The sequence below is a fragment of the Polyergus mexicanus genome, unplaced genomic scaffold (genome assembly GCF_030449975.1).
Source record: "Polyergus mexicanus isolate NDT 795.1 unplaced genomic scaffold, iyPolMexi1.0 SCAF_19, whole genome shotgun sequence".
NCBI classification, from domain to species: Eukaryota; Metazoa; Arthropoda; class Insecta; order Hymenoptera; family Formicidae; genus Polyergus; species Polyergus mexicanus.
In genome coordinates, this window is record NW_027223339.1 from 4,755,538 (window position 1) to 4,782,506 (window position 26,969).

A 26,969-nucleotide genomic window follows, 5' to 3' on the forward strand; every position below is an offset into this window, starting at 1 on the left:
TGACCTTGGAAAATCATTTGAAGATCATGTGAAGGTCAACATTAAAATCTTAAATGGAAACCCCCATTTTTTATTTAGTATTCTTGTAGCTGACATCAAGAGCTTTCCAAAGCACTATAATAAAGTATTTTTTTATTAAATACTTTTTGAGTTATTTTATATTTTAATCTGACATATTTTGATATAAAAAATTAAATATCTCGTAAAATATTTAGTTTTTAATAATCTTATCGTAATACTTCTATGTACAGAATAATGAGACAAATCAATAAGTATTGAAAAAAAAATTGTTTTTAAGAAAATTATTTACAATGTATTTTTTTAAACAATTATTTGTTTTTTTTTTTTTTTGGCACTAATTAATTTGTCTTATTATTCTGTACATAGAAGTATTACGGTAAAATGATCGAAAACTGAATATTTTACGAAATATTTTATTTTTTATATCAAAATATGTCAAAAGATTAAAATATAAAATAATTCAAAAAATACTTAATGAAAAAATACTTTATCATAGTGTTTTGGAAAGCTCTCGAGGTAAGCTATAAGAATATGCAATAAAAAATAGAGGGTTCTATTTAAGAAATTAAAAGTGTCCTTGACCTGACCTTAACGATGCCATCCAAGGTCAAACCAATGACACCATCTTACGTTCCCCTCAAAACCATATAATTTTTATTCAAAACATTTTTCTCTAAAATGCTTAGTTTTTAAAGGAATAGGGATGTACGGATGGTCTAGGACACTCTGTACATAAACATTAAAACATTCATTGTGTGCGTATCACCACAACTTCTCCTTGGCATAATATTCTCTTCATTTTTATATTCATTGTAAGTCATCTTCTAGATTGATGACGTTATTCTACAATAATTCATTTTAACCGCGAGATATACAATATATAGATACAACGATCCGCTTTGGTATTCTATTCATCCTCAAATCCATTTCCTCTTCCTTTGCCTTCGTGCTCACTTTTATATGTATCGCATCTTCGGATTTAATCGCGTTACATAAGATGTCGTTAAAAAAAATTTACATCATCACACGCGCATTGAACAAACGGCGGAAATCTGCCGTTACCGGTTACAATAAAATCCACTTAAATCACCCCGAAGGCCTCGAAAGTAGACAATCTAGCATTTTGGCACATGTTGCTCCGATCGAAACGAGCGAGCAATAAATCATTTAATAAATAACTTACAATTTATATATTTGGAAGTTAGAATAAATATTAGTATTAAAATAGCAATATACACAAAGAATTTTTAGCATATATTACTTATTGCTTATTTATACTTGCAATATTCTTTCAATTATTACGATCACATGCAATCTGGAAAGTGGAAAATTGTAAAGACACGTTGCGACCTTCGCCAAAGGGGAAAAAAAAAAAAAAAAAAATCAGATATCAAGCAAGAAAAATAAATAGTCCACATGAAAAAGCTGTCCTACATTAATTCATTGGATCATGAGCACTTTTTTGTTAAAAAATATCATTATAATATTTATTAATTTGCTATATACAGTAACTCTATAATAAATATTCCACGGATTAAATTATCATTTGTTCAGCTGCTTTCACGCTTTTAATATTAAATGCTGCAATTATTTAATCAAAAATAAGTAATAGGAGGATGGTAAAATAAGGACTAATCATTATACTTTTGAATAATCACAAATATAATTTCAATATTAGAAACTACGATATTATACTTGTATGTAATTTCCGGATGCGCGAGACTGTTTTTTTTTTTTACGCACAATTATAATCGGGAAGAGAGATCTCTGGCAAAAGGCGGCGATCTCTCTCTCAATTCCCAAGAGAATCCAAAGACGGACTCGAACATAAAGAAGTCTTTGAGTTCAAAATAATAACTATACTTGTCAGTTATCTCACAACTCGTCCGTTAGCGAGCTCTTCTGGAAGGATACGACGCGCGAAATCAGGAAGTGCACATCACAGTTCTGTGAGCGTACGCGCTTTGATTTATACTCTGATTATACAGGGTGACCTAGATCAACCGTACATTCCTTTTCTTTCAAAAACTAAGCATTTTAGAGAGAAACGTTTTCAACAAAAATTGTATAGTTTTGAGGGGAACGTAAGATGGTTAGGTAATTGGTTTGAACTTGGATGGCATCGTTAAGGTCAAGTCAAGGACACTTTTAATTTCTTAAATAGAAGCCTCTATTTTTTATTGCATATTCTTATAGCTTACCTCGAGAACTTTCCAAAACACTATAATATGGTATTTTTTCATTAAGCACTTTTTGAGTTATTTTATATTTTAATCTGACATATTTTGATATAAAAAATAAAATATTTCGTAAAATATTCAGTTTTCGATAATCTTACTGTAATACTTTTATGTACAGAATAATGAGACGAATCAATTAATGCCAAAAAAAAAAACAAAGAATTATTTTTAAAAATACATTGTAAATAATTTTCCTAAAAATAATTATTTTTTTACACTAATTGATTGTCTATTTTTTTATACTATTGATTGTCTACTAATTTTTATACTAATTGATTGATTCTGTACATAAAAGTATTACGGTAAGGTTAGGTTAGGTTATCGAAAACGGTAAGATTATCGAAAACTAAATATTTTCCAAAATATTTAATTTTTTATATGAGAATGTGTCAGATTAAGATATAAAATAATTCAAAAAATACTTAATTCTAGTGTTTTGGAAAGCTCTCGAGATAAGCTACAAGAATATATAATGAAAAATAGGGGGTTCCGTTTAAGAAATTAAAGGTGTCCCTGACTCGATCTTAACGATGCCATCTAACGTCAAACCAATGACACCATCTTATGTTCCCCTAAAAATCATACAATTTTTGTTGAAAACGTTTTTCTCTAAAATGCTTAGTTTTTGAAAGAAAAGGGGTGTACGGGTGGTCTAGGACACCCTGTATATTATTCAGTATTAAAAGTGTATAACTCTCTTGTATTAACATTGTGATTAAAACCCAAAATCAGATACCTACATTCAAGATAGCTTTCAATAACATATACTTTGCGCTCAAGCCATATGTTTAAAATGTCAAATGTGTTCGTGTAATTCTAAACATCCGACAATAAATAACATTATATGTTCAATATGCATCTAAAACCTAACGGCTGCATTTCTCGTACTAAATGATGAGTATATAATTTCTTTATTCTTACTTTAAATGCAGAGTCGAATGCGATAACGGGAATATTTTGCGACAGCTATGTTTATGCACATGTAAGTTATGAATACTGTGTTTGAAATAATGCATTTTTGCGAAAACGCGCTGGCGTCGTATTGCGAACGGATGACCTTGCTTTCAACTTTAAAACGCTCAGCCTAAAACTCAATATCGAAAAGAAGCGAATAAAGGAAAATAAGCATCTTAAATATGTTCCTTTATATTTAATTGATAAAATACAAAAATCTCATACACAAAAATCTCTGTCGTTTCTCTCAAGGAATTAACATATGTGAAAAATATTTCTTAATTTTTGTTAATTATTTAATTAATTATTTTTTATTCATGTTAAATAATTGTTACGTAAATTAAACAACGCATAACATTAGTAATTAGAAAATAATATAGCAAATGTTAATTTGCAATTTTCTAATAAATAGGCATTATTACAATATATTATAATCATTTTTCCAGACAAATTCCTAACGCAATTTACGTTTTGAATTCTTCTACCGTTAACAAAATTAATGAATATAAATATCGCATTCTTCTCTTAGATAAAAATACTTCAAATATCTTTCTCTCTTCTTCCTTCAAATGCAAGGAATATATATTTTTTTTAAAACAGATCTTTGATATTATATGCCACATTTTCAGGAAAATTATTATATTAAAAAAAATTAATAAAGTAATTATAATAACACAATAAAATAAAATATTTATTATAATTATTTTGCAATATATTAATTGTATTTAAAACTTGAATAATTTAATATAACGAAATGTCGTTATAACTTTTCTCATTTATCTTAACGAAGCAAAACATACCGCGGGTAAAGCGTCAACTTGGGGACCAGGGGAACAGTCTCCTTCCATCGAAAAAAAGGAAGCGACGGTTTAAAATCGTTCCTCGGAAAACCGAGGCCGGAAGTAAAATAAAGAGAGAAGTCGCGAAAGTCGTAGAGACATCGGAACATCGCGCGAAGCAACGGGGCTATTTTCTTCTTGGGGGCCAGGCTCTTTCTTCGCTTCGTCATCTCATCGCCTCCTCTTCCCCTTTCCCGCCGCGGCTCACACATACGATTCCTACCACGAGAGACGAAACTTACCTCGCGCTGTAAGATCTTCCCGATTTGGAGGTCATTGCACTTGGCCGGGTGGTTGTAGCGGGGTGGTGGTCGGCGGTAAATCGATTTTCCATGACGACGTCGCAGCGTCGCCTGCTGCTTCCTCCCTCCCTCCCTCGTTCTCCCTCTAACCCTCTCCTCGTCCCTATCCTAACTGCGTTTCCGTCCTCGCGTTCGTCGCGGCACGTCACTACGATGTGAACTCTATTCGTGCAAGACCGAAGGGAGCATCCTCTTCAAGATGCAGGTCGATCGATACTTGGTCGGCGTCTCTTTGTCCACCTTGTCCGACCGTCCACCCTTAAGTTGCACTTGATATAGTCCACGCGCGTGTTTCCTTCGCGTCGATTCAACGATATCTTGACAATATCTGACGGAAGGCTATACTAATTTTCAGATCACCGGCATTATTCCGGATCGGCGGATATGCTCGACAAATGAACTGTGGATCTTTCGATGCAAATGCGTCACAAGGAATTTATCTTTCGACGATGATGATTCGGAAACGAGAGTAAAAAAGGAACATGTTTCTCTCTCTCTCTTTCTCCAAGATCAATGATTTCTGACAATTCAGGAATTCACGACGTAAATACAATAGAGTATTTTCATATCAATGCCGATCTCTGAGATATGTAAACAATTTTCACAGGAGCGTCCAATGTCAACGGCGATGGTGACGCTATCGCCTCTGTTCGCACGAAGCTTTTATAGGCTGGCTGATGTTCGTTCAAGCGTATTTGTTTGTACACCTTCTTCCTTGTACGCTTTCTCGTTGATTCTTTTATCTCCTTCTTGTCGTGAATTTATGTCACGGTTGTGTCACGGTACCACGTCGGGAAATACCAGAGTGATCGATGGACGATCTACGCAAGTCCTGTCAACCGTAATTTTGCAAAACTGTCGAGTTTCAGACGTAAAAGGATTCTCACGTGATTGTGTCGAATCGATCGTTTCTCATTTCTCCGATGATTATTCGCGGATTCTCTCGTTAAAGATTCTTTATACACTTGTAAGTCTGTCTCTTCGTTCTTCCAACTCGCGGATAATCAACCTTAGAAACGCGTATAATAAACGCGTAGATAACTGTTATCTCTATGACAAGGTCGATAGAATAAACGACGTTTATTCAAAAAACAGAATTGTTCTAAATTTTAATTGCCAAAAAAAAAACTGACAGCTTGCGCAAAAACTTTCGATTCACGAAGATCTTTGCGCAAAACGAAGATTAATTATCTTCATAAACGAGGCGAATATAATTCTTCCACGCGATAGAAGATTATTTTACGTTAGAATACGATATAGGTTTCGCGATGCTCCAAAATGCACTATGACGTTTTGTTCGCGTGGAGGCGATTTCTTCAGCATCCGCGAGCGGATAGAACGTGCGACTTATCTCGAAATCGAGAGGGAGGAAGGGCGCGCGTAAAGCGGCGAGGGTGATTCTCGTACATGCCATACGGTGGCAATCGTGTTTGTCGCTGCGATTCACTGCAACCTGTCACTGTGCTTGCATTACGTGGCTCACTTATATCGACCGTATCGCACTGCGACGAGGAAACAGACTGGCCGCCGAGCCGCGTGTCGCGCAGGTTTCATAAGTGATCGCGCGCGCAAGCCGTCAAGCACAGGTGGCGCCGAATTAAGCACTCCTAAATAGCATCACCCTTTATCTAGTATTTTTTCAAAGACACGCTTCATCATTTTCTATAACAAGTGTTAAAATTAAACTTTTCTTCTTTTTTTTTCTCTCTTTTCTTCTTTTCTTCTTTAGATTTCATTAGATTTTTTTTATTCATTTATTGAAATATGAAAAAATTATTTCAAAAACATTAAACCTTTTAGATTTATTAGAATAATTTTGAAAAAAGCGTATTATCTACGACTACTTATACAGGGTGTCCTAGACCACTCGTAGAAATTAAATATCTTGTAAAATATTTACTTTTCGATAATCTTACCGTAATACTTTTATGTACGGAACATTGAGACAAATCAATTAGTGCAAAAAAAAAAAGAAAATTGTTTAAAACAATGTATTTTTTTAAAAACAATTATTTTTTATACTAATTGATTTGTCTCATTATTCTGTACATAAAAGTATTACGGTAAGATTATCGAAAACTAAATATTTTACAAGATATTTAATTTTTTATATCAGGATGTGTCAGATTAAAATATAAAATAACTCAAAAAGTACTTCATCAAAAAATACTTTATTATAGTATTTTGGAAGGCTCTCGAGATAAGCTATCAGAATATGCAATAAAAAATAGGGGGTTCCATTTAATAAATTAAAGGTGTCCTTGACTTGACCTTAACGACGCCATCCAAGGTCGAATCAATGACACCATCTTATGTTCCCCCCAAAACCATACAATTTTTGTTGAAAACGTTTTTCTCTAAAATGCTTAGTTTTTGAAAGAAAAGGGGTATACGGGTGGTTTAGGACACCCTGTTTATAAGTATATATAATCAATAATTAATAGAATATGTCAGAGGGAAGTCGAAATGTTAGAGCATTTGGCAACAAATTCTTATGTCGTAGAAATAAGAAATAGTATAAGAATGAATCGAGTTTTGGGAGAGAAGGAAGAGGGAATCAGCTGGATGAAAAAAAAAATTAGAAAATCTAGTCAATGGACTTGGAAAAGAAATAAAATGAGTGTCCAAAGACAATTTAAAAATAATTTAAAAATTTCGTAAAGTTATTGTAGAGATTTTGCTACCCAATCAAGTTATTACATAAAGATTAATTAGGTTGAATCACATTGTTATGTAATACTTATATTTTATAAGTACAACATTATTATACTGCAAGCACTGTAAAGCTTTTGCAAAATCATTTTTTAAAGCCGAAAAACAAAAAATAGATAAATATCTATGTATCTATAATTAATAATTATAATTTAAAAGATATAATTAAAAAGTATATATAATTCTCAAGAGATATTACACAATGCATGCGGGTAGATTTTTTTTTCAAACACCTACGTACGTTATTGTATGAAAAGAGAATAAATTAAAAATGTCGATAGATTTTTAAAATTAAAAATAAAGTCTCTTTTCTTTAATTGTTTTATAACAATGCTTAAATTGTAACATGCAAAACTAATATTATTGGAATAAAAGGATCCATTAGATTAATCCATTTCGATATATCATTATATTCCTTCTTTCTAATATAACTGACAAATATATCAAATTTATGATTTTAGATTGACAAGTTTACGTAATGTGCGGGTATATCTTTAATGAAATCTTATTAGTACTTCTCTCTCTCTCTCTCTCTCTCTCTCGCAAAAAATAGGTAAAACAAATCCGAAGGAATTAAAATTAGACGATCTTATGATGCGAAATTATACTTATTAAGAAAACTTGAAACTTAACAGAACCTGCTTATTATCTCGTACAAACGCCAAGTTTATCCTTTATACCGTACATTCCTTGAGTCTGCACACGCGGTCTTATCGCCGGATCCGTAATATCAAGCTCGTTGAGAAGAACTGACTAATTAAGGGCCGCACGCAACGGCCCATTGACCGCATTAAGGCCCCGACGAGCGCAGATATGTCGATCGATTTCTGTCCTGATCCTCCCTCGCGAGAGAGGCCGCGAAGCTTATTCTAACGGCCACCCATTACGGACGGAGGTCTTCGAGAAACAATTAACGATCGCGATAACAATTACGTCATTTGCACTGCCGTCTCATTAAGACGTAATAGCGTGGACGATATTTAATAGTCAACAATATGGGAAGGCTTATTGCTATTAGGTGATGAAAGAGACTATGTTGAATGAATACCGCATTTATAACTGTACTGTAATCACCAAAAGGTCTGAGAATCTGGCTGTCCGCCATATAATTCGTGTCTGAAACGAAGGAAAGGAACTTCGTCGAAATAAAGAGTATTTGTAATATTAAGAGTAATTTCTCGGCTAATTGATTTTTGTTTATAAATCCCGCCGTCTAATTTTGCTACCTTCGGAAGAATTTTTTAATCTTTTTGAACATCGTTTGTTTATTTAGATTAAAATTATTATCATCCGCGACATTTTTTCTTCTACATGCGCGGTATGATATATTTAGGTTCTTAAATCTTAAACGTACTATAAACGAGGACAAAAGATTAGCGAAAGCATAGAAGTGCAGTCGGACATACGTGAATTATAATTCACATAAATTTTCACGTCGAGCAGTTGTGTATGTGTGTGTGTGTGTGTGTGCACCTGTGTGTGAACTTAAATCCCACGGGAGAGTCACGGGACATGTTTCCGCTCGCGAGAGAGGATGATCCTGTTGCCGAATAATCTTGAGAATGCCAATTTCGCGCACCGAGTATTCTAAATCGCGCGACGCGATGGAGTATGTATTTATGCCGAAAACAACGCTGCCGACGCAAAATTATGCGGAAAAAAAAAATGTCACGAATGAATTTCTGACCCGAGAAAGAGAGAGAGAGAGAGAGAGAAAGAGAGATCTCTCCCCCTAACTAGTAATTTGTGCTATTCCAGCCGAGGGACACGAGAGACACGAGAATTCGCGATATGTGCGGATTGTCGAGCGAAGACCGGGTAACGGCACGTACAAATCGCTTCGAAGGATAACATTTGCATACCGGGTTGTCGGTATTGTTTAACTCGTGAAAACGCGCGCATTGTAAATGTAATCTTGACGTAAAAAAAAAGAAAAAAATGATAGAGCTGAGTAAACGCAAGAGTGATATCTATAAAATCTAAGACAAAAGAATTGAAGATTTTTACAACAGTTTTATAACTTTGTAAAATATATACTGGGTGGCCCATTTTAATCCATCCAGTCGAATATCTCGAAAACCAAGCCCGGAAGAGAAAAATGTTTCAAACAAAAGTTGTGTGGCTTCAAGGGGGCCATAAGATGGTGACAATGATTTGACCTTGGAAAATCATTTGAAGGTCGTGTGAAGGTCAACTTTAAAATCTTAAATGGAAATCCCCATTTTTTATTTAGTATTCTTGTAGCTGACATCGAGAACTTTCCAAAACACTATAACAAAGTATTTTTTCATTAAGTACTTTTTGAGTTATTTTATATTTTAATCTGACATATTTTGATATAAAAAATAAAATATTTCGTAAAATATTCAGTTTTCGATAATTTTACCGTAATACTTCTATGTACAGAATAATAAAACAAATTAATTAGTGCCAAAAAAAACAAATAATTGCTTAAAAAAATACATTGTAAATAATTTTCTTAAAAACAATTTGTTTTTTTTATACTAATTGATTTGTCATATTGTTCTGTACATAGAAGTATTACGGTAAGATTATCGAAAACTGAATATTTTACGAAATATTTTATTTTTTATATCAAAATATATCAGATTAAAATATTGTATAAAATAATTCAAAAAGTACTTAATAAAAAAATACTTTATCATAGTGTTTTGGAAAGCTCTCGATGTCAGCTACAAGAATACTAAATAAAAAATGGGGGTTTCTATTTAAGATTTTAAAGTTGACCTTCACATGACCTTCAAATGATTTTCCAAGGTCAAATCATTGTCACCATCTTATGGCCCTCTTGAAGCCACACAACTTTTGTTTGAAATATTTTTCTCTTCCGGGCTTAGTTTTTGAGATATTCGACTGGATGGATTAAAATGAGCCACCCAGTATATGTTTCTCATCTAGCATTTGTCATTTTCATTTAGAATTATATCCTCCAAAGTTATTAAAGTTACGTATAATTGTAAATTTTTTCGACGGATCATTTTGTTTCAAAGATAAATATGGAAAACTGTTAAGGATTATAAAAGAGATGTTTAAGTTAAGATGTTTAAGTTAATAATCAAAAAATTATTACGTTATAATTTGAATAAACAAATTATAAAGTTATTAATTTATCGCGCTTTATCTTAACATTTATAATATCTTAACATAAATTCTTTCAATTTATCCATTTTAAATAATTGAATATAATCATAATTTAGATATATTTTTTTCGATCACATTATTGTTAAGATAATGTATCACTCTTACATCCGGTATGTTATATAAATCCAAAATTGGACAGTTATATATTTATCGTAGCAAAGCGCAATAATTCAAAGAGCGTTCACGTTAAAAGCTTTCATGGTAAACCTCAAACTGACGATTATTCGAAACTACATTGAGAGTCAAAATGTCAGTTCCCTTGATGTGCAAGCGCGATAAGTTTCTTCTATCGACCGCGAAGCGAGCAAGGTGCCTGCTGATCATTATAAATTACGCGTAATGATGCTAAGCTGGAAGCGGCACATACAAGCTGAAACTATGCGAAATGTTGTCGCAGATACTTCCTTGAATTATGACTGCGGTCTGTCTCTTCACCATTTCACTCGCGCTGGCAAGGCCGGCTGAATTTGCATATATTCTTAACTCGGAATTATACTTCAGATTTCTCGAATCATGCGCGTGAATAATCTTGGATCAAAGCCTCGTCGGTCACGTTGCATTCACGTAAATTGTTTCTTTCTCGAAAAAGTTATTAGGATCGTAATATCTACAAGCAATATGATTTTTGCTCGCCGTCATTTTTTACTTCTCATATATTACTTATATCTTAGATTTTTTTTTTTTTTTATATCTTGACAAAATTTTTATTAGTTTATCCTTTATTTTTTTTTTTTTTTTTTTTTTTTTGTTAATTTGAGAGAGTTATTGAAACGATAAAAATTAAAAAGATAAGGATATTGATAATGTGCTTATTTATATTTTCTGCTTCTTGCATTGTAAGATTCTTTTTTTAAGAAATTAATTTTTCTAAACTTTAAAAAAGAAAAGGGGAAAAGAACAGTAAAAGTAACGTTTCCTTATACAGTCTCTTTGTGCAGATTTTTTTATACGATATTTGTTTACTATTAGAATCGCGAAATTAATTTCATTCCGGTAAGACGCTTTTGGAATAACGTCACGGTCAGCGACGATCGGTAATCCGTGTTAGACGACAGCGATATAGTTTAGGCGCCACATAAATTCACGAATGTTGCCGAATGTGTTGTCGGTGGCCCCGAAGATAAAGTCGCCCGACAAACATTCGCACGCATTCCGTAAACGGGATTCCGGAGCGACGTGTGGCACGTACGCATCCATACGGGAGGGGGGGGGGGGGGGAGGGAAGCGCAAAGAAAGTCCGCGTGGAATGTCGAGAGAGTCGCGTCAGACGCGTAAATCGCTCGACGCTCTCTCGTGCGCGTAGATGCGTACACCAGTGCGTATAAATATAGAACGCATCCCGAAATATGTCTTTCAGTCCGCACTTAAAATCGTCGCTTCCGCCGAGTCGATCCGTCGACTCGCTGCCCTAAGGGCCGCGACAGATTTTGCCATCGCTACTATAGTTTTTAAGCACGACCAGGCAGCGTTTGTAGTCTAGATCGATCACTTTGATCAGTGATCGAGTGAATGAGACCCCTTAAAAATAGTAATTTCGTCAATATAATATTTGTGTAGACGCAACTTTTATTCTTCTTTCGATTTCTTACTAATTATTAATATTATTAATTTATTAATATATTTTTAATAAAAAAACCAACATTCTTTTCTCAATGGAAAATGATTTCGAAGAAGTCTACCTATCGTTCAATTCATATAATCCGTTGAACTACTCGCAGCTTTTTAAGACACAATTCAAACAGATCTTAAATCCCTTGGGACGTTTTACACCGTGAAATTGTTAGAGATAGAGATACATTCGTTGAAACGAGAGAATTTCTCAAGGAAGCGATGAAGAGCAAGAAGAGATCCTATCAATCCACGTGATCGTTTGAGCGTGAAGCCAGCAGAATCGTCAGCTGATAGATAGATGGATTGGATTCTCGATCGAGCGAAGCCACGCGAGAAGACTTAACGGTGCACAAAATCATTGATCTCGGATTTATTTAATCCATATCGTGATAGATCCGTCTATCCCAATATATATTAGATCATTCTTATCGTCATTAATATAATAATAGTAACAATTTCTTATCGCCTGCTTTATTATTTTATAACTATGACAATTATTTTGTACCTTAAAAAGGAAGCGATTTGTATTTTAATGTCTCAATGAAAGGTTTTATCTCGCGTGGGAAAAGTGAGATATTTCAAATACAATAAATTCGAGACAATAAATGATGAACATCTGGCATTTATTCTTAAAAAAATTAAGCTTGAACGCGAGACAAGCGTGACCTATCGCGGCAGCTTATACCCGTATTCATAGTCCTTCCTTATTTTAAGGACGGAGGAAGCCTCCATGAAGGATTCCTTGAATCTGCAAGGCCACCTTGTTTCATAGATGGACCTCGAGTCTCCCTTTCAGAAGGAAGGAATATTTTAGGGATTTTTAGTGACCGACTGGAGGCAGCACCGTTTTATGCTGCCTGCAACTAATTTCATATAATACATATGAAAACTTTTTCGTATCTTCAAAAAATTCCACGGGATTTTCCCAATCGCGAATGTATCTTTTCGGAATCCGCCACAGAATCCGATTCTCTGGATTTTCGTCTTCAAATCCATCATTCATTTAAAGTCAGAATCATTTAAAAATTCATTGTCCATTATCCCTTTTTCCTTTATACACTTTCAGTTTGAGAGCGCGACAACAAATAACCACAAAACCACAAATGTAACGAAACTAACTTTTGGAGGTTATATTTGGTTATATTCTGCGTATCGTCTGCTAAAAAGGTCGCATCACTCCTCAAGGAAGCTCGTGACCTTCCTTGAGATAAGGGAGCCAATAAGATTCCTTGTTCGGTCAAGGAAAGTTTATGAAACGTGGAACGAGGAACAAGGAATCCTTATTCCTCAAGGACGGACTATGAATACGGGTATTAGTCACCGATTTTCAATTACTTATGATCATTTATTTATATTAACGTGATGCGCACACAGCGAAAGAAAGGTTTCCATCGCGGATCCTGAAAAGGTGATCGCATTGTTCGTCGAAAGATCGATCGAGAGAACAATCCGTTTTCACATGCGAGGTGTGGTCAATCGGATAACTCGAATATCTTGTATTAAGGCAACTTGTGTTAAGATCAATCAGGCACGAACTGTGCTGAAACCTTTCGCTTTTATCAAGCGCATCTGTTCTCAAAAGAATATTCTTCCGATCACGCGAAATGCGCAAGAACAACGATAGTTAAAACTTATTTTAAGATATTAGAAAAATATATAAGTTATACGCACATATTTATGTATCTGTTCATTCAAATAAAATTATAATTAACAGAAAACAAAATATAATTGTGAATTTATCGATCGCCCGAAACTTATGTATGTTTAATCATCCTTTATTCATATTATCATAAAAAATAAAAAATAATTTTCGACGTTAGAACCTAGTTGCGATTGACAATCGCATAATATGTGTCCGCGTTACAGTCAATTTTAAAATATTTCTCTAATAGAATTATTAATGAAAAGAAATATAGATTACGTCATCTTGTGAACTTAATGCCAAAATTTATAAATCGTTTAATCAGAATAAATTATTCAATTAGATAAATGTGAAAGTTCGACGCAGACGATGATAAATCACATCAAAGTCCGTTATTAATTACATAATTTTGACGTTGCGAAGAAATAAAGACTAATCTCTAACTATGGTGATTGCTAATATTAGCCTTTCTTCGTATATATATAGAAGTAAGTTTTTAGCTGTGATGGCCGTCACGCACGGCAGACCTAATAATAATCAGATGAGTGTATATCGTTTGTGCATCGGAGGTTAATTGAACATGACCTGTGATGGTCGGTAATTGTAATCTACGAGATTAGTTGCAGCTGCTGTGTTCGACACGCGGCTATCTCGTTTCCGGGACACGCCATTGAGTATTATAAAAATCGATGAGAGTCCGGTTTCCTCTCTATTACAGATACTGAGATCTTCCCCTGATCATTAATAGTTTCCACCATCTGTCACGTGATGAAATTCAATCTTCTTTCGGTGTCGATCGATTATATAAGTTGTCATTGTTCGAATTCTGGATTATGTTTGAAATTCAATTTACAGTAAATATGTATATACAGGATGTCCCATTTTAATCTCCTCAGGCAAATATCTCAAAAACCAAGCCCGAAAGAGAAAAATGTTTTAGACAAAAGTTATTTGGTTTCGAGGGGGCCATAAGACGGTGACAATGATTTGACCTTGGAAAATCATTTGAAGATCATGTGAAGGTCAACATTAAAATCTTAAATGGAAACCCCCATTTTTTATCTAGTATTCTTGTAGCTGACATCGAGAGCTTTCCAAAACACTATAATAAAGTATTTTTTCATTAAGTACTTTTTGAGTTATTTTATATTTTAATCTGACATATTTTGATATAAAAAATTAAATATCTCGTAAAATATTTAGTTTTTGATAATCTTACCGTAATACTTTTATGTACATAATAACGAGACAAATCAATTAGTATAAAAAAATAATTGTTTTTAAGAAAATTATTTACAATGTATTTTTTTAAACAATTATTTGTTTTTTTTTTGGCACTAGTTAATTTGTCTTATTATTCTGTACATAAAAGTATTACGGTAAGATTATCGAAAACTGAATATTTTACGAAATATTTTATTTTTTATATCAAAATATGTCAGATTAAAATATAAAATAACTCAAAAAGTACTTAATGAAAAAATACTTTATTATAGTGTTTTGGAAAGCTCTCGATGTCAGCTATAAGAATACTAGATAAAAAATGGGGGTTTCCATTTAAGATTGTAAAGTTGACCTTCACATGACCTTCAAATGATTTTCCAAGGTCAAACCAATGGTACCATCTTATGGCCTCCTCGAAACCAAACAACTTTTGTCTGAAACATTTTTCTCTTCCGAGCTTGGTTTTTGAGATATTTGCCTGAGGAGATTAAAATGGGACACCCTGTATATATATATATATATATATATATATATATATATATATATATATATATATATATTATATCTTTAATTAAAAAATAATCGTGTATTTGCTATACTACCTACTTTCGTATTCCATCGCATTGTCTTTTCTCGAAACGTCATCGCGATAAATACCGGAGATATTGAATGCGATTTATTGTACTTATTAGCGATTACAATATATTTGCAATTAATTAATTTTCATGATTGACAATTTATAAAACATATCAAGACGGCTATTTATCGAAGCAAATACATCTTTCACGCGTGTAAGAAATACTAACGGGTCCTTTACTTATTTGACAGCATATGTCAGTGCGATGTAGCGAGGCTATACAAAATCCATTACAAGATGAATTAAGAAGGAAAAAAGAATAAAGACAGACGCGAGACAAAAAGATTGTTAATGTGTGAATAATATGGGCGTATCAGGTAATGATTAAAGTAACTAAAGCTACAAAAATAAAGAAAAATAATATTGTTTATTAATAATATGTATTTGCTTTCGATTGAAAATATACTATGTTTGTGATATCGAATTTTTATTATGTATTTTCTGGCTATCTTTATCGCGTCTTGACTAACCATTACCCTAATTCACTTGATATCACGCAATATTAGGATATATGTATACAAAATTGCGAATATTTTCGTGTTTTTCGGTCATTAACAAGATATTGCGGTTACAGTACGGACTGGCTCGAAATCGAGCAGCGTTACGGCATTTAAATAACGTAAATACAATCCTTATTAATCCTGCATTTTAATATTTATTAATTCATTTATTTATTAACTGCTACTATAAATTCGACGTTTGCATACCATTATAATTGATCAAAGCACGATCGAAATCTATCGCGTAAAAAATAAACAATTTTATTTCTTCGAATATTGCAGTTTATAAATATGTATTTTTAACTTTTTCGCATATTCACTTATATATTGTATTTATTTACGAAATAATATAACTATTTTAAAATATACACTGTTAGTTAGCAAGAAAATTCGTCAGCATCGTTACGGCGTACGTTTTCCGATCATAATATAATAAAATGCGCGTCTCTCTCGCGCTCATATATTGTAGTAGAAGTTTCGTGGCACTCCTTAAAATCCATCATAATAAAAAAAAAAGATAATTTACCAAGAGTCAAGGCCGAAAGAAGAAGTCCATTTATCTCAGAATACATCGAATCTCTTACGCTTATATACAATATATACAGGGTGTCCCATTTTAATCTCCTCAGGCAAATATCTCAAAAACCAAGCCCGGAAGAGAAAAATGTTTCAGACAAAAGTTGTTTGGTTTCGAGGGGGCTATAAGACGGTACCATTGGTTTGACCTTGGAAAATTATTTGAAGGTCATGTAAAGGTCAACTTTAAAATCTTTAATGGAAACCTCCATTTTTTATCTAGTATTCTTATAGCTGACATCGATCTTATCGTAAAAAAAATAATTATTTTAAAAAATACATCGTAAATAATTTTTTTATATTAATTGATTTGTCTCGTTATTCTGTACATAAAAGTATTACGGTAAGATTATCGAAAACTGAATATTTTACGAAACATTTTATTTTTTATTTCAAAATATGTCAGATTAAGATATAAAATAACTCAAAAAGTACTTAATGAAAATATACTTTATTATAGTGTTTTGGAAAGCTCTCGATGTCAGCTACAAGAATACTAAATAAAAAATAGGGGTTTGCGTTTAAGATTTTAAAGTTGACCTTCACATGACCTTCAGATGATTTTCCAAGGTCAAATCATTGTCACCAGCTTATGGCCCCCTCGAAACCAAACAACTTTTGTCTGAAACATTTTTCTCTTCCGAGCATGGTTTTTGAGATATTTGCCTGAGGAGATTAAAATGGGACACTCTGTATATGTATGGTTAAAAATTCTTGGTCGACTTCTCGAACGTTACTATTGGGTATCGTTTTTCCATCGGTTCATTGCGACACTATATAGATAGATCGGCTCGCTATAGATTGGAATACATAGTTATTGTTCTGTGACATTGCAAACACCTTCGGTAACAGTCGGTCATCGAGATAAAACAGCTCGCGTTACACGAAATGGATTCTAATCCCGTCTATAAGGTTCATTGCGACACCAAGAAAGATCGCAATGCCGATGTGATGTAACTTTCTAAACCACAATGAGTTCATATATACATAGATAAATCTTTTGCTCATCAATTTTCTCTTCTTGAGAAGCCGAGTGGATTTATTTGAATATTTATTTTTATTATAAATATATATACAAAATTATTTTTTAATAAATGTGTTAGATTTTTATATAATTAATATTTAGAACGATTTATATAGTACAATATATTTTTAATTGAAAACGTGCGCGTATATTTAAAATAAGGAAGATGTGAGTATCATTTAACCGACTGTAATCTCAAGTGCAATGTACGATGATGAGAGAAACCATTAAGCGATAAAAGTGAATTTTGCGGATGTGAATAGGTCAAACGAATTAAAAGCGAATTATAAACGGGTGAGTTAAAGAAAAATCTTTTGAGAGCTCAACATTAGCGTCGCTTTATTGTCTGTTAAATTGAATTCGACACGGCAAGGAAAGATAAATGTACCAGATAAAATGTATAATTAGTCATTTAGAAATTCTTTAGATATATCTTTTTAATTTTAATTTTAATAATACGATTTCCAGTTTTTAATATATATAATATTAGAACTATTTGCAATTCTGTGTTCGAATTTTATTCATTAATTATGAAAAAAACCTACTAAATTATAATTATATACACATATAATAATATAAAAGAAAATCGCACACACAAAAAATTATTTAGTTACTTTTTAATATTAATTTCTATTATAAATCTTTCGTTCATGTTTTTAATATAAAATTTAAAAAGATGTTTATGTTAATGTTTCTTGCTAAATATATTACTTGAAAACTGTGAATTTTCTACTATAACTTTTTATTTATAACAAGGGAATTATATTTTAATAATATGGCATAAAATTATTTGCATTGTGTAAAGCGGACTTAAAGATATTTATCTGAGAAATAAATGATTTGAAGAATACATACTTAGCAAATATGATTCCTAAGAAGATGCACAAGAATGAAACGTTCTTAGACGATCGTGAGAGAAAGGAGATGACCTATGCAAGGAAAGCTGACAGATGCGGAAGAGTAAACCTCTATGTGACTGGATTGTAAAACTGAAACGAATCGAATAAATCTTATTTCATCGTGCTTGGATTTATACAAACCTATCGGTAAATTTCGCAAGCTGCATATAACAGCTACAATATAACAGATTATTTCTAAAAGTTCTTTAGCAAATCTTTTTGACACGAAAGTACAAAAAATTATTTATTTATTCGAACCGCAAATTTATACATATAATAAATCGATATTTAGAGATATTTATTTTTAATTTATCTGATTTTCCATATATAATTTTTAGAAAATATTAATTTTGATTTTTAATTGCTCTCTTCGATTCCCTAATTTATTATTTTAATTAAATAATTTCTTTACAAATCAGATTATTGTTATATAAAAATTAAACTTAGAGAAATATATAATATAATAAAGTAAGATCACTAACTCTGGATTATTAGTAGAATAAAAATTAATATTTTTTTTTTTTCAGAAAAACGACCAACATACGACGTAATATAATTAATTATAAAGTATACTTTTTACAAAGGATTTCGTGTTTAGTTTATATATAATTCTACTGTTTAAAATTTTTTAGTTTTATTATTTTATTTATATTTTGTTATTTAATTTATTTAATAATGTGAATAATAATGTGAATAATGTCAATAATACTGAACCTCGAGTATTAATTACGGATTAATTCTCAAGATACTTTAACGTTTCCTAGAAATTTTTCATACGTTTCATTGTTTTCTAGAAATGTTTATTACAGTAAGAATAATATAATTAATTTTTTCTTGTATATTGTAATGTAAATAACAAAATTACAAGCAATGTTCTATATTTAGTTCCAGAATTTAATTGTGCGGATTTAAGAAATATATTGATATTGTTCTAATAAATACAAAATTATTGATGAACGAATAATAACAATTATATCAAAATAAAAGCAGACATTTTGATGAACGCAGATAATCCTAAATATTTGTGAGAGAACTTTATCAAGTAAAAAAAAAGAAAAAAGAAAATATTTTTGTGCCACTAAAATTTCTTAATGTTAGAAATTTAAATAATACTTTTCAATTTAGTTTTCTATACATTTTAAATAATGTTGCCGCAACAATGCGGTTATGTTTCGTGGTTAAAACATTCAACAGTCATAATACAGTTTGGGAACAAACAACCGCAAACAAATAGAATTAAAATTTTAAAAATAATTATTTTAAATTTAATAGTATATACATACTTTGTATTGGAAGAGCCTTGTGACTCTTGTAACTTTCATTGCTAATGAAGTGGTTTTAAAGACTCTATTTTAATTTATATCTTACGATTTAAATATAGATAAAATATATGCATGTATTACATTCATACATATATATTCATACGTACACATATATTACAGAAAGAACGATTGCTAAAAATTAAAGAAAGATGTCAAGAATTCGGTGATATATGTTATTCTTTTAACGAAAAAAATTATATTAGTGTAAAGTAAATGATCTATAAAATTTGTTTTCTCCTTTCTCTTCTCTTCCCTCTTTATTCACTTCCTTTTTAGAAAAAGAGAGAGAGAGAGGGGGGGGGGGCGGGAGAGAGTGTATATATGTGTATGCCTAATTTATACATTAATACCCTTAATATACTAACTAAATGTCACGTATTCTAATAATCCATTTGACATTTATAAGATTAATATTCATTTACATACTAGAAGTTTTTGATATTCTTCTGTCAGATATTTTACACGATGAGCAACACATTGAGACGATTTATGTCTGCATATTAATTAAAACACTTGAGATTTCATTCTCACGAAGATATATGTGTATACTTTGCGCGGACTTTCGTTTCCGGCTAGGATATCTCGAACTTAATAGGCAGACAAGCGGAAAGGAGCGCGTTGGCGCCGCCGGTTGAATCAGCGTGTACGATCACGGCGGTAACTTTTATCAGCTTAAGGTTGTGTCATAAATTTGCCGATGTCGATATTCGATTACTAAATGGTGAGAGGAAATCTGCTTATTCTATCGATCTCGGTACAAAGTGAGGAAGAAGAGACCAAGAAGAAGATTGAAGTTTTAATTATACTCGAGAAATCCTTGACAATGTGAGATGGAGAAAGTTTCTTCAACAATTAACGCATCTCGTAAGCGCAATTCATGGTTATTTCCTTAAGTGTTTGAGTTTTTGAGTCGCATTAATCGAATCTATTGTTGCCATTTTACCGCGTGTCTGATTGGCGGTCGATGGGAGATGTGAACGTTTCGTCGAGTTCAGTTCGGTGTTTGACAGTTTGATGACAGTTTGGTGATAGTTTGGTGACACTTCGTATATCGTGAGTGGGGTTAATAGTATATTTAAAACGTTTGATTGATGGTCGATGATGTGAATCGAATGTGGCCGAGTGACAGAGAGAGAGAGAGAGAGAGAGAGAGAGAGAGAGCGAAGGCAAAAAAGAATAGTTTATTTAAAACTAAAGAAGAGGAAGAATAAGCGAGAGAGAGAAAGGGGGGGAGGGGGTTATGGAAAAGGGAGTGAGGAGGGAGAAAGAGCTGTTGAGGGAGAGTGAGAAGGTAGAGGGAAAGAGAGAGAGAAAGAAAGACCGGAGGAAAAAAGAAGGAGGAAGAATATGATATTAGATAATAATATTTTCGATATTAGGCAGTTATATTAATTTATTTTGTGACATGTATGATTTTGTGTATATATCATTAAAAATGTTTAAATGAAAAAGAATAAATGGCGCGCGCTTTAATGTGTACTAGTAATGTATATGGGAGACGCGCGCATGGCGCGCGCTGCGTGCTAGTTCCTTTTCTAAAAAAGGCATAAAACCTCGAACTCGAATATATCGAAGCGTTGAAGCCTCTATTCCGCGATGCTGATTGACTGTCTCGCTTGTGCGAGACATTTGCTTCATTCGTGTTACTTGCAACTGTCAAATCATGCGAATTTTGACAGGTTTGACAATTTGTGAAAGAAAAAGTGAAAGTTAGAAAAGAAAAGACAAAAAAAAAATTGTAAAATGCCCATAAATAAAAGCGCGCGCGCCTGTGTTGTTCTAATATATTAAAATACATATAAATAGTTAATAATTTTTTTACTAAACTAAATTATAAATTAAATATTGTATTTCAATTTTCCGCACAACTTTGAAATTAAATATCATTAATGTTTGCTTATTCAGATATCAATCGCAATTATAATGATAAATATACTGATAGTTCGAACATGCGTGTATCTTTCTCAATTTCCGGATTGTTCAACTTTAATTTCAAATTTTTATTTTTTAAATAAAATGCCGTAAAAATGCGAAATTTTTATGTCCGATACTTCTATCTTAACTTCCGCTTCTTTTACCGTCGTCTGAGCAAAATTGCGGATGTTTGCTACGTTAAGTATTAATCTCAAGCGATTCTATGGTTGGGTGAGATGTAATTAGCGGCCTGTGCACGATGTCTTTAAATAAGTCGACTCCTTTATGAGTTTGCTCTCGCGTACTTAATTTCAATGCTCTTGACCTCCCTTAGAAAGAGAACGAGATCGCTAAAGATTATGCTAAACCGGCTTAGTCGCATCATTTGCATCGACACGAAGCAATCAAATATAGGAAAGCAGATTATGTATATCCTATATAAAGTATACCATAATCAACAAAAAATAAACCATTTATAAATGTATCTAAAAGACGTCACGATTTCACTAGCTTTCGAAATTATAATAATAATAGAAGAGTATATTTATGATTTTTCTATACACATACATATACAGAGCGGGCAATTTTAATGTCCCCTTAAATATCTTTTTTCCCACGTTTTTTACAAAAAAAAAAAAAAAAAAAAAAATGTCATACAGAAATTTTGCGACTTCGAGAATTCGAGAAGGACGTAAGATGGTGCCATTATTTTGATCTTAGATGAGTGTTATGAGGTTATTTTAAAATTATCTTTATTTTTTAAAATAAAATCATTCTAATTTGTTTACATAAATCGATTCCTCGCGATATTTGTCGTAAAAAGTTATAAGGGTAGTATGACTATAAAATTTAATTGTTTACGAGATCTTTTATACTTTAATGTAAAAAAATACCGACTGTGTTTTGAAAATATGGGAATTTATATAAGATTGACAAGTATTTTCAATTTTGTTACAGCTCAGGAAGACAATCAAATTACAATTGATTAAAATTGCAGAAACATGGTGAAAAGTTTACTTTTGCCTAATTTAAGAAAAATTTAAGAAAGCTTTTGAAGAAAAACTTTCTAAGCACCGAGAAAATTAATTTGTCTTGAATCCTTCGCGTTGTAGAAATGACAGAACTTCGTTTATCCATCGCTTCGTTACAATTTACACCCGGTATTGTTGTACGATGGCGCTAAATTTCTCGTAGGCAGATTAATCATCGTACAGCCATTTCATAATCATTGATATTCTATGGCGGTAAAGACAATGACCTGCTTAACCAGCGATAGCGGAATTGATGTCAATACCATGATGATAGATCGTCGTAAATGAAGGCCGGAAAATGATAACTAGAACTCGACTCAATGAATGCGACTGAATTGTACTCGCCTCATTCTAATATGTTTACGTTAAACCTAAACTGTTGCGGTTAAGCAAGAATAATTCTGAAATAATTGCGATTCTTATTATTAATAAAAATTATAAAGTGAAACAAATTTCGATCGCATAATTTTTAATTAGTTTAAAATCGGTTTGGTTAAAAAAAAAAAACTTTTATTTATTGTTTATAGTAATTTCTACTACAAACGATTATTTTCTATTAAAACTATTAAACTCTCCATACATTAAATAATATCTATTAGATAATAATATATGACGAGCAATACAAGATCGCTTATTTTTCTTCTCTCGGTGTCAGCTTTCAGAATATCAAGAATCTTCGTTTCAAGCTTTTTAGTATTAGTGATCTTCTTATAGATCCAAACATTGTTCACATTTTCTTTTGGAAAAATTCAACTATGTCAACGAAATGAATAATCACGAGAATGCGCAAGAATTAATAATCGCAAGTTTTTTACTGTACTTGAAATTAAGATTTTGAGTGATAAGATTCGAATGATATGATTTATAAATCTTGTGCAGATAATTTTGCAGTATGTGAAAAGAAATATCCCGAGTCTTTATGTACGTGTGCATACAAATAATTGGGGGAAAATGGATATTTCTCAAATTTTTAATAAAATAATGACAGCTTAAAAATATTGATCTCTTTGTGATAAAAAAAATTAAAAGATAAACATTAGCTTAATACAAATTAATACATAATTTTTCAAAATCTACTAACCATTAAAAACAATAGATTATTTAATATAAAACGAGATAGAGAATAAATTGCTTAAATAATAATTTTCTAAAGTATAAATGATGAATTAAAATAAGAAGAAAATAAAGTGACGCACGACATACCGTGCTTGTTCGTTAGCACAAATTAGCATAAATTACAATAATAAATTACTAATTCGTTAGTTATGATCAACTAAACAACTATATAATATGTCAATGTTTTAAATAAAGTATATTAATCTTTTATTATTCGAAAAATGCTACCTTTCGTGATACTCAATCAAGAAACTCGGATAGCTCTACATCAATAATTATCCTAATAATATAGCAATAGAAAGTCGGATATAACTCTCTGTATGAATAATTATTCTAATAGCATGCACATGTTTACTTACAGACATAATTATAAATAGATAATAAATAAGGGTAAGAAATGTTATTCAAGAATAAATTCTCTTAAATGGATCAGATAAGTTTATTCCTAATAGGCCTTTTATTTTCGGAAAAACACAGCCGGAAAACGGATAATAAGATTTTTGAACTTATTTAGAATCTTACGAGCTAGGAGAGAACCAGTTCCTCATCTCGCAAATTATTTGCAGAAAATATAAAGTTAAAAAAAAAAGATTTGTGAAGATATTTAAAACAGTATAGTATCTCGTTTCTGTAAATCATATTTGCAAAGATCCGCAAAAGAAGTGACGAAATACAAAAATATCATTGCTTTATTATCATTGTTACACAGATCATAGATATATTTACATAGAATTAAAAAATTTCAGTAGAATTAAAATAGGAAAACTGTTTATATTAAGAAGCTGTATATCTAACAATATAAATTAATATAATTGCTTATATGCGTTTATTATAAATTGCAAGTTTGTATTGAAATCTTAATAAGAGTCGCGAAAACAATAATTCATTAATTTCCTCGTTATCCGTTTCACCAAGTGTTCTCATGCTGAGAAAAATCCGGAAAAACACGATAATATTACGTAATTCACAACTTCCCGATTTCTTAATGCTTAGCGTTTCTTCGCGATCAACGATATTTTGTGTTCTCAAAGTTGTTTTAATCGTGTATATATATATATATATATATAGAGTAGAGTCGTAACTTTTTATCGCGCATTCTTATCACTTGTATGATATTGCACATACACGATTGCGAAACCAGGAAAACTGTATTTATAAATACACGATAAGGTAACTAACGTACGCGCTTAAAAAATATTGTCATTATTGATATCTTAAAGAAAAATATATTTGCAATTTGTTGCATGGAAAATTTAAATGTTGAAAAAACTCAATAAGTAGGAGATGTTAAGATTTATATAATTTATTTCCTTACGTCATATATTATTTAATAAACTATAATTTAAAACTTCAAAATTTAAATAAGAAATGTCTTTTTAAAATATTAAATTTTGATTTGATGTAATTACAAATTAATTTATAATATAATAAATATAAATAATTTTTCGATTAAACTAAGATAAATTATATATTCTGTAAATACGACGTTAGATTTTATATGCAATGTTAGCCCAATTATTGAAATTATGATAATTTGCAGGGCAAAGAAAGACAGAAAGTATTCAATCTAAATTTATATTATAAAATGTTCAATATTTCGAGTCGGCACCAAATTAATTGACACACTGTATTTGACATTAACCTTTTTTCTCAACATAATATTATTCAGATACACGGTCGTTTTGTTATTATTTAAGTGATGCAATTTAAGTAAATAAATAATTAACGTAATGAAAGGACTCATCATACATAAATTATTTAATGAGTAATTAATCTATAATTTAAAAAGAAACACAACATACATATCGCGTATACGAGTTATACGGGGTGTCCCATTTTAAGAGTTCCACCCTCATAACTTTTCAGGATCAACGTTTGAAGGAAAACGACTCGGATAAAAGTTCTAGGGAACAAGGGGGGCTATCTAATAGTGACCTTGGATTTGACATTAAAGGTCATTTTCAAGGTCATTTGAAGGTCAACTTTCGTTTTTTAAATAGAACCCCCTATTTTTAATTACATACTCTTGTCGCTTATCTCGAGAGCTTTCCAAAACACTATAATAAAGTATTTTTTGAGTTATTTTATATTTTAATCTGACATATTTTGATATAAAAAATAAAATATTTCGTATAAAATATTCAATTTTCGATAATCTTACCGTAATACTTTCATATACAGAATAATGAGACAAATCAATTAGTGCAAAAAAAAAAAAAAAAAAAAATAATAATTGTTTAAATTTTAAATATATTTTGTTCTTTATTGTATGACTTTTCAAGTACGTAGATGTAATTTGAATCGAGAACGCACAATAAAACGGAATCGCAGAATCGTATAATTAATATATTGAAAGCTCTCGCGCTGTATTAATCGTTTAATAAATAATTAATCTAATTTAAAAAAAAACATAATACTCGGCGATATATTATATATTATTTTAGAGCATGTAAAATATTTCGACAATGAGAATTAATAATAACACGATGTTTAGCCTTGACGGGGGGGCATACTATCAACGTGTTATTATTTACATGTCATTGCCTTGTTATCATTCGCATGGCGACACTCGAGTAGTAAAGTAGTAATACATAACGCTTCGTATATTATGAAATATTCTCGAAATACGATCGCGAAATAAGTATCGTGAAATAATTTGCTATAATTAATACAATAAATAATTAATAATTAATTAATTTTCATAGATGACACGAAACTGTAGCGCGACGGTGGATCTTTATCACAGTATACGTATTCCGTGCGATTATTAATTATACTTCAAATAAAATCGAAGCAACAGAATTAATGTACTTTTTAACATTTAGCGCTTGTTTTCTTAAATACAGTGTATAACGTATCGTTGTTTATCGTGAAATTTATTTGACAGAAATCTGTCGTATAAATAATTGGCAAATTATTATTCTTGAATATATTGTAATTTGCAAATGTTTATTATTATTTTTAACTTGTATATTTATTTATTTATGTTGAAATGCGTGATATAAATATAATCTCTCAATTATAAACTAAATTATAAATTACATATTATATTAGAAAATTATATAATGTAATCCTTTCAACGGGGATACTTGATCTTGTGGGATTTATCCTGAAAGAGAAGCCAAATACCCAAACGAGTCCAGTGACAATGCTTTTGCAGCATCTTCAAAATGCAATCTTCGTACGAAATGAGATATTTCTTCGCGATCACGGAATTTGAGAGTGCCGTTCAAAATGTCATAC

At 31.3% G+C, this 26,969-nt stretch overlaps 1 protein-coding gene across 8 annotated transcripts in view; it reads right to left on the reverse strand.

Annotated features, from left to right (window-relative positions):
* Positions 1-26,969, reverse strand: part of LOC138941464 (uncharacterized) — a 59,750-nt gene that overhangs the window by 26,225 nt on the left and 6,556 nt on the right. For 2 of the 8 annotated variants that reach the window (XM_070311153.1, XM_070311157.1), the window contains exon 1: positions 4,297-5,871. The exons of 4 other annotated variants lie outside the window; for them this stretch is intronic. In XM_070311153.1, the coding sequence (XP_070167254.1) occupies positions 4,297-4,388 (92 nt within the window). In that variant the 5' untranslated portion in view covers positions 4,389-5,871. Of the gene's footprint in view, positions 1-4,296; positions 5,872-26,969 lie in introns of those variants that run through there. 2 more of the 8 variants (XM_070311155.1, XM_070311154.1) reach the window with 2 other exon arrangements.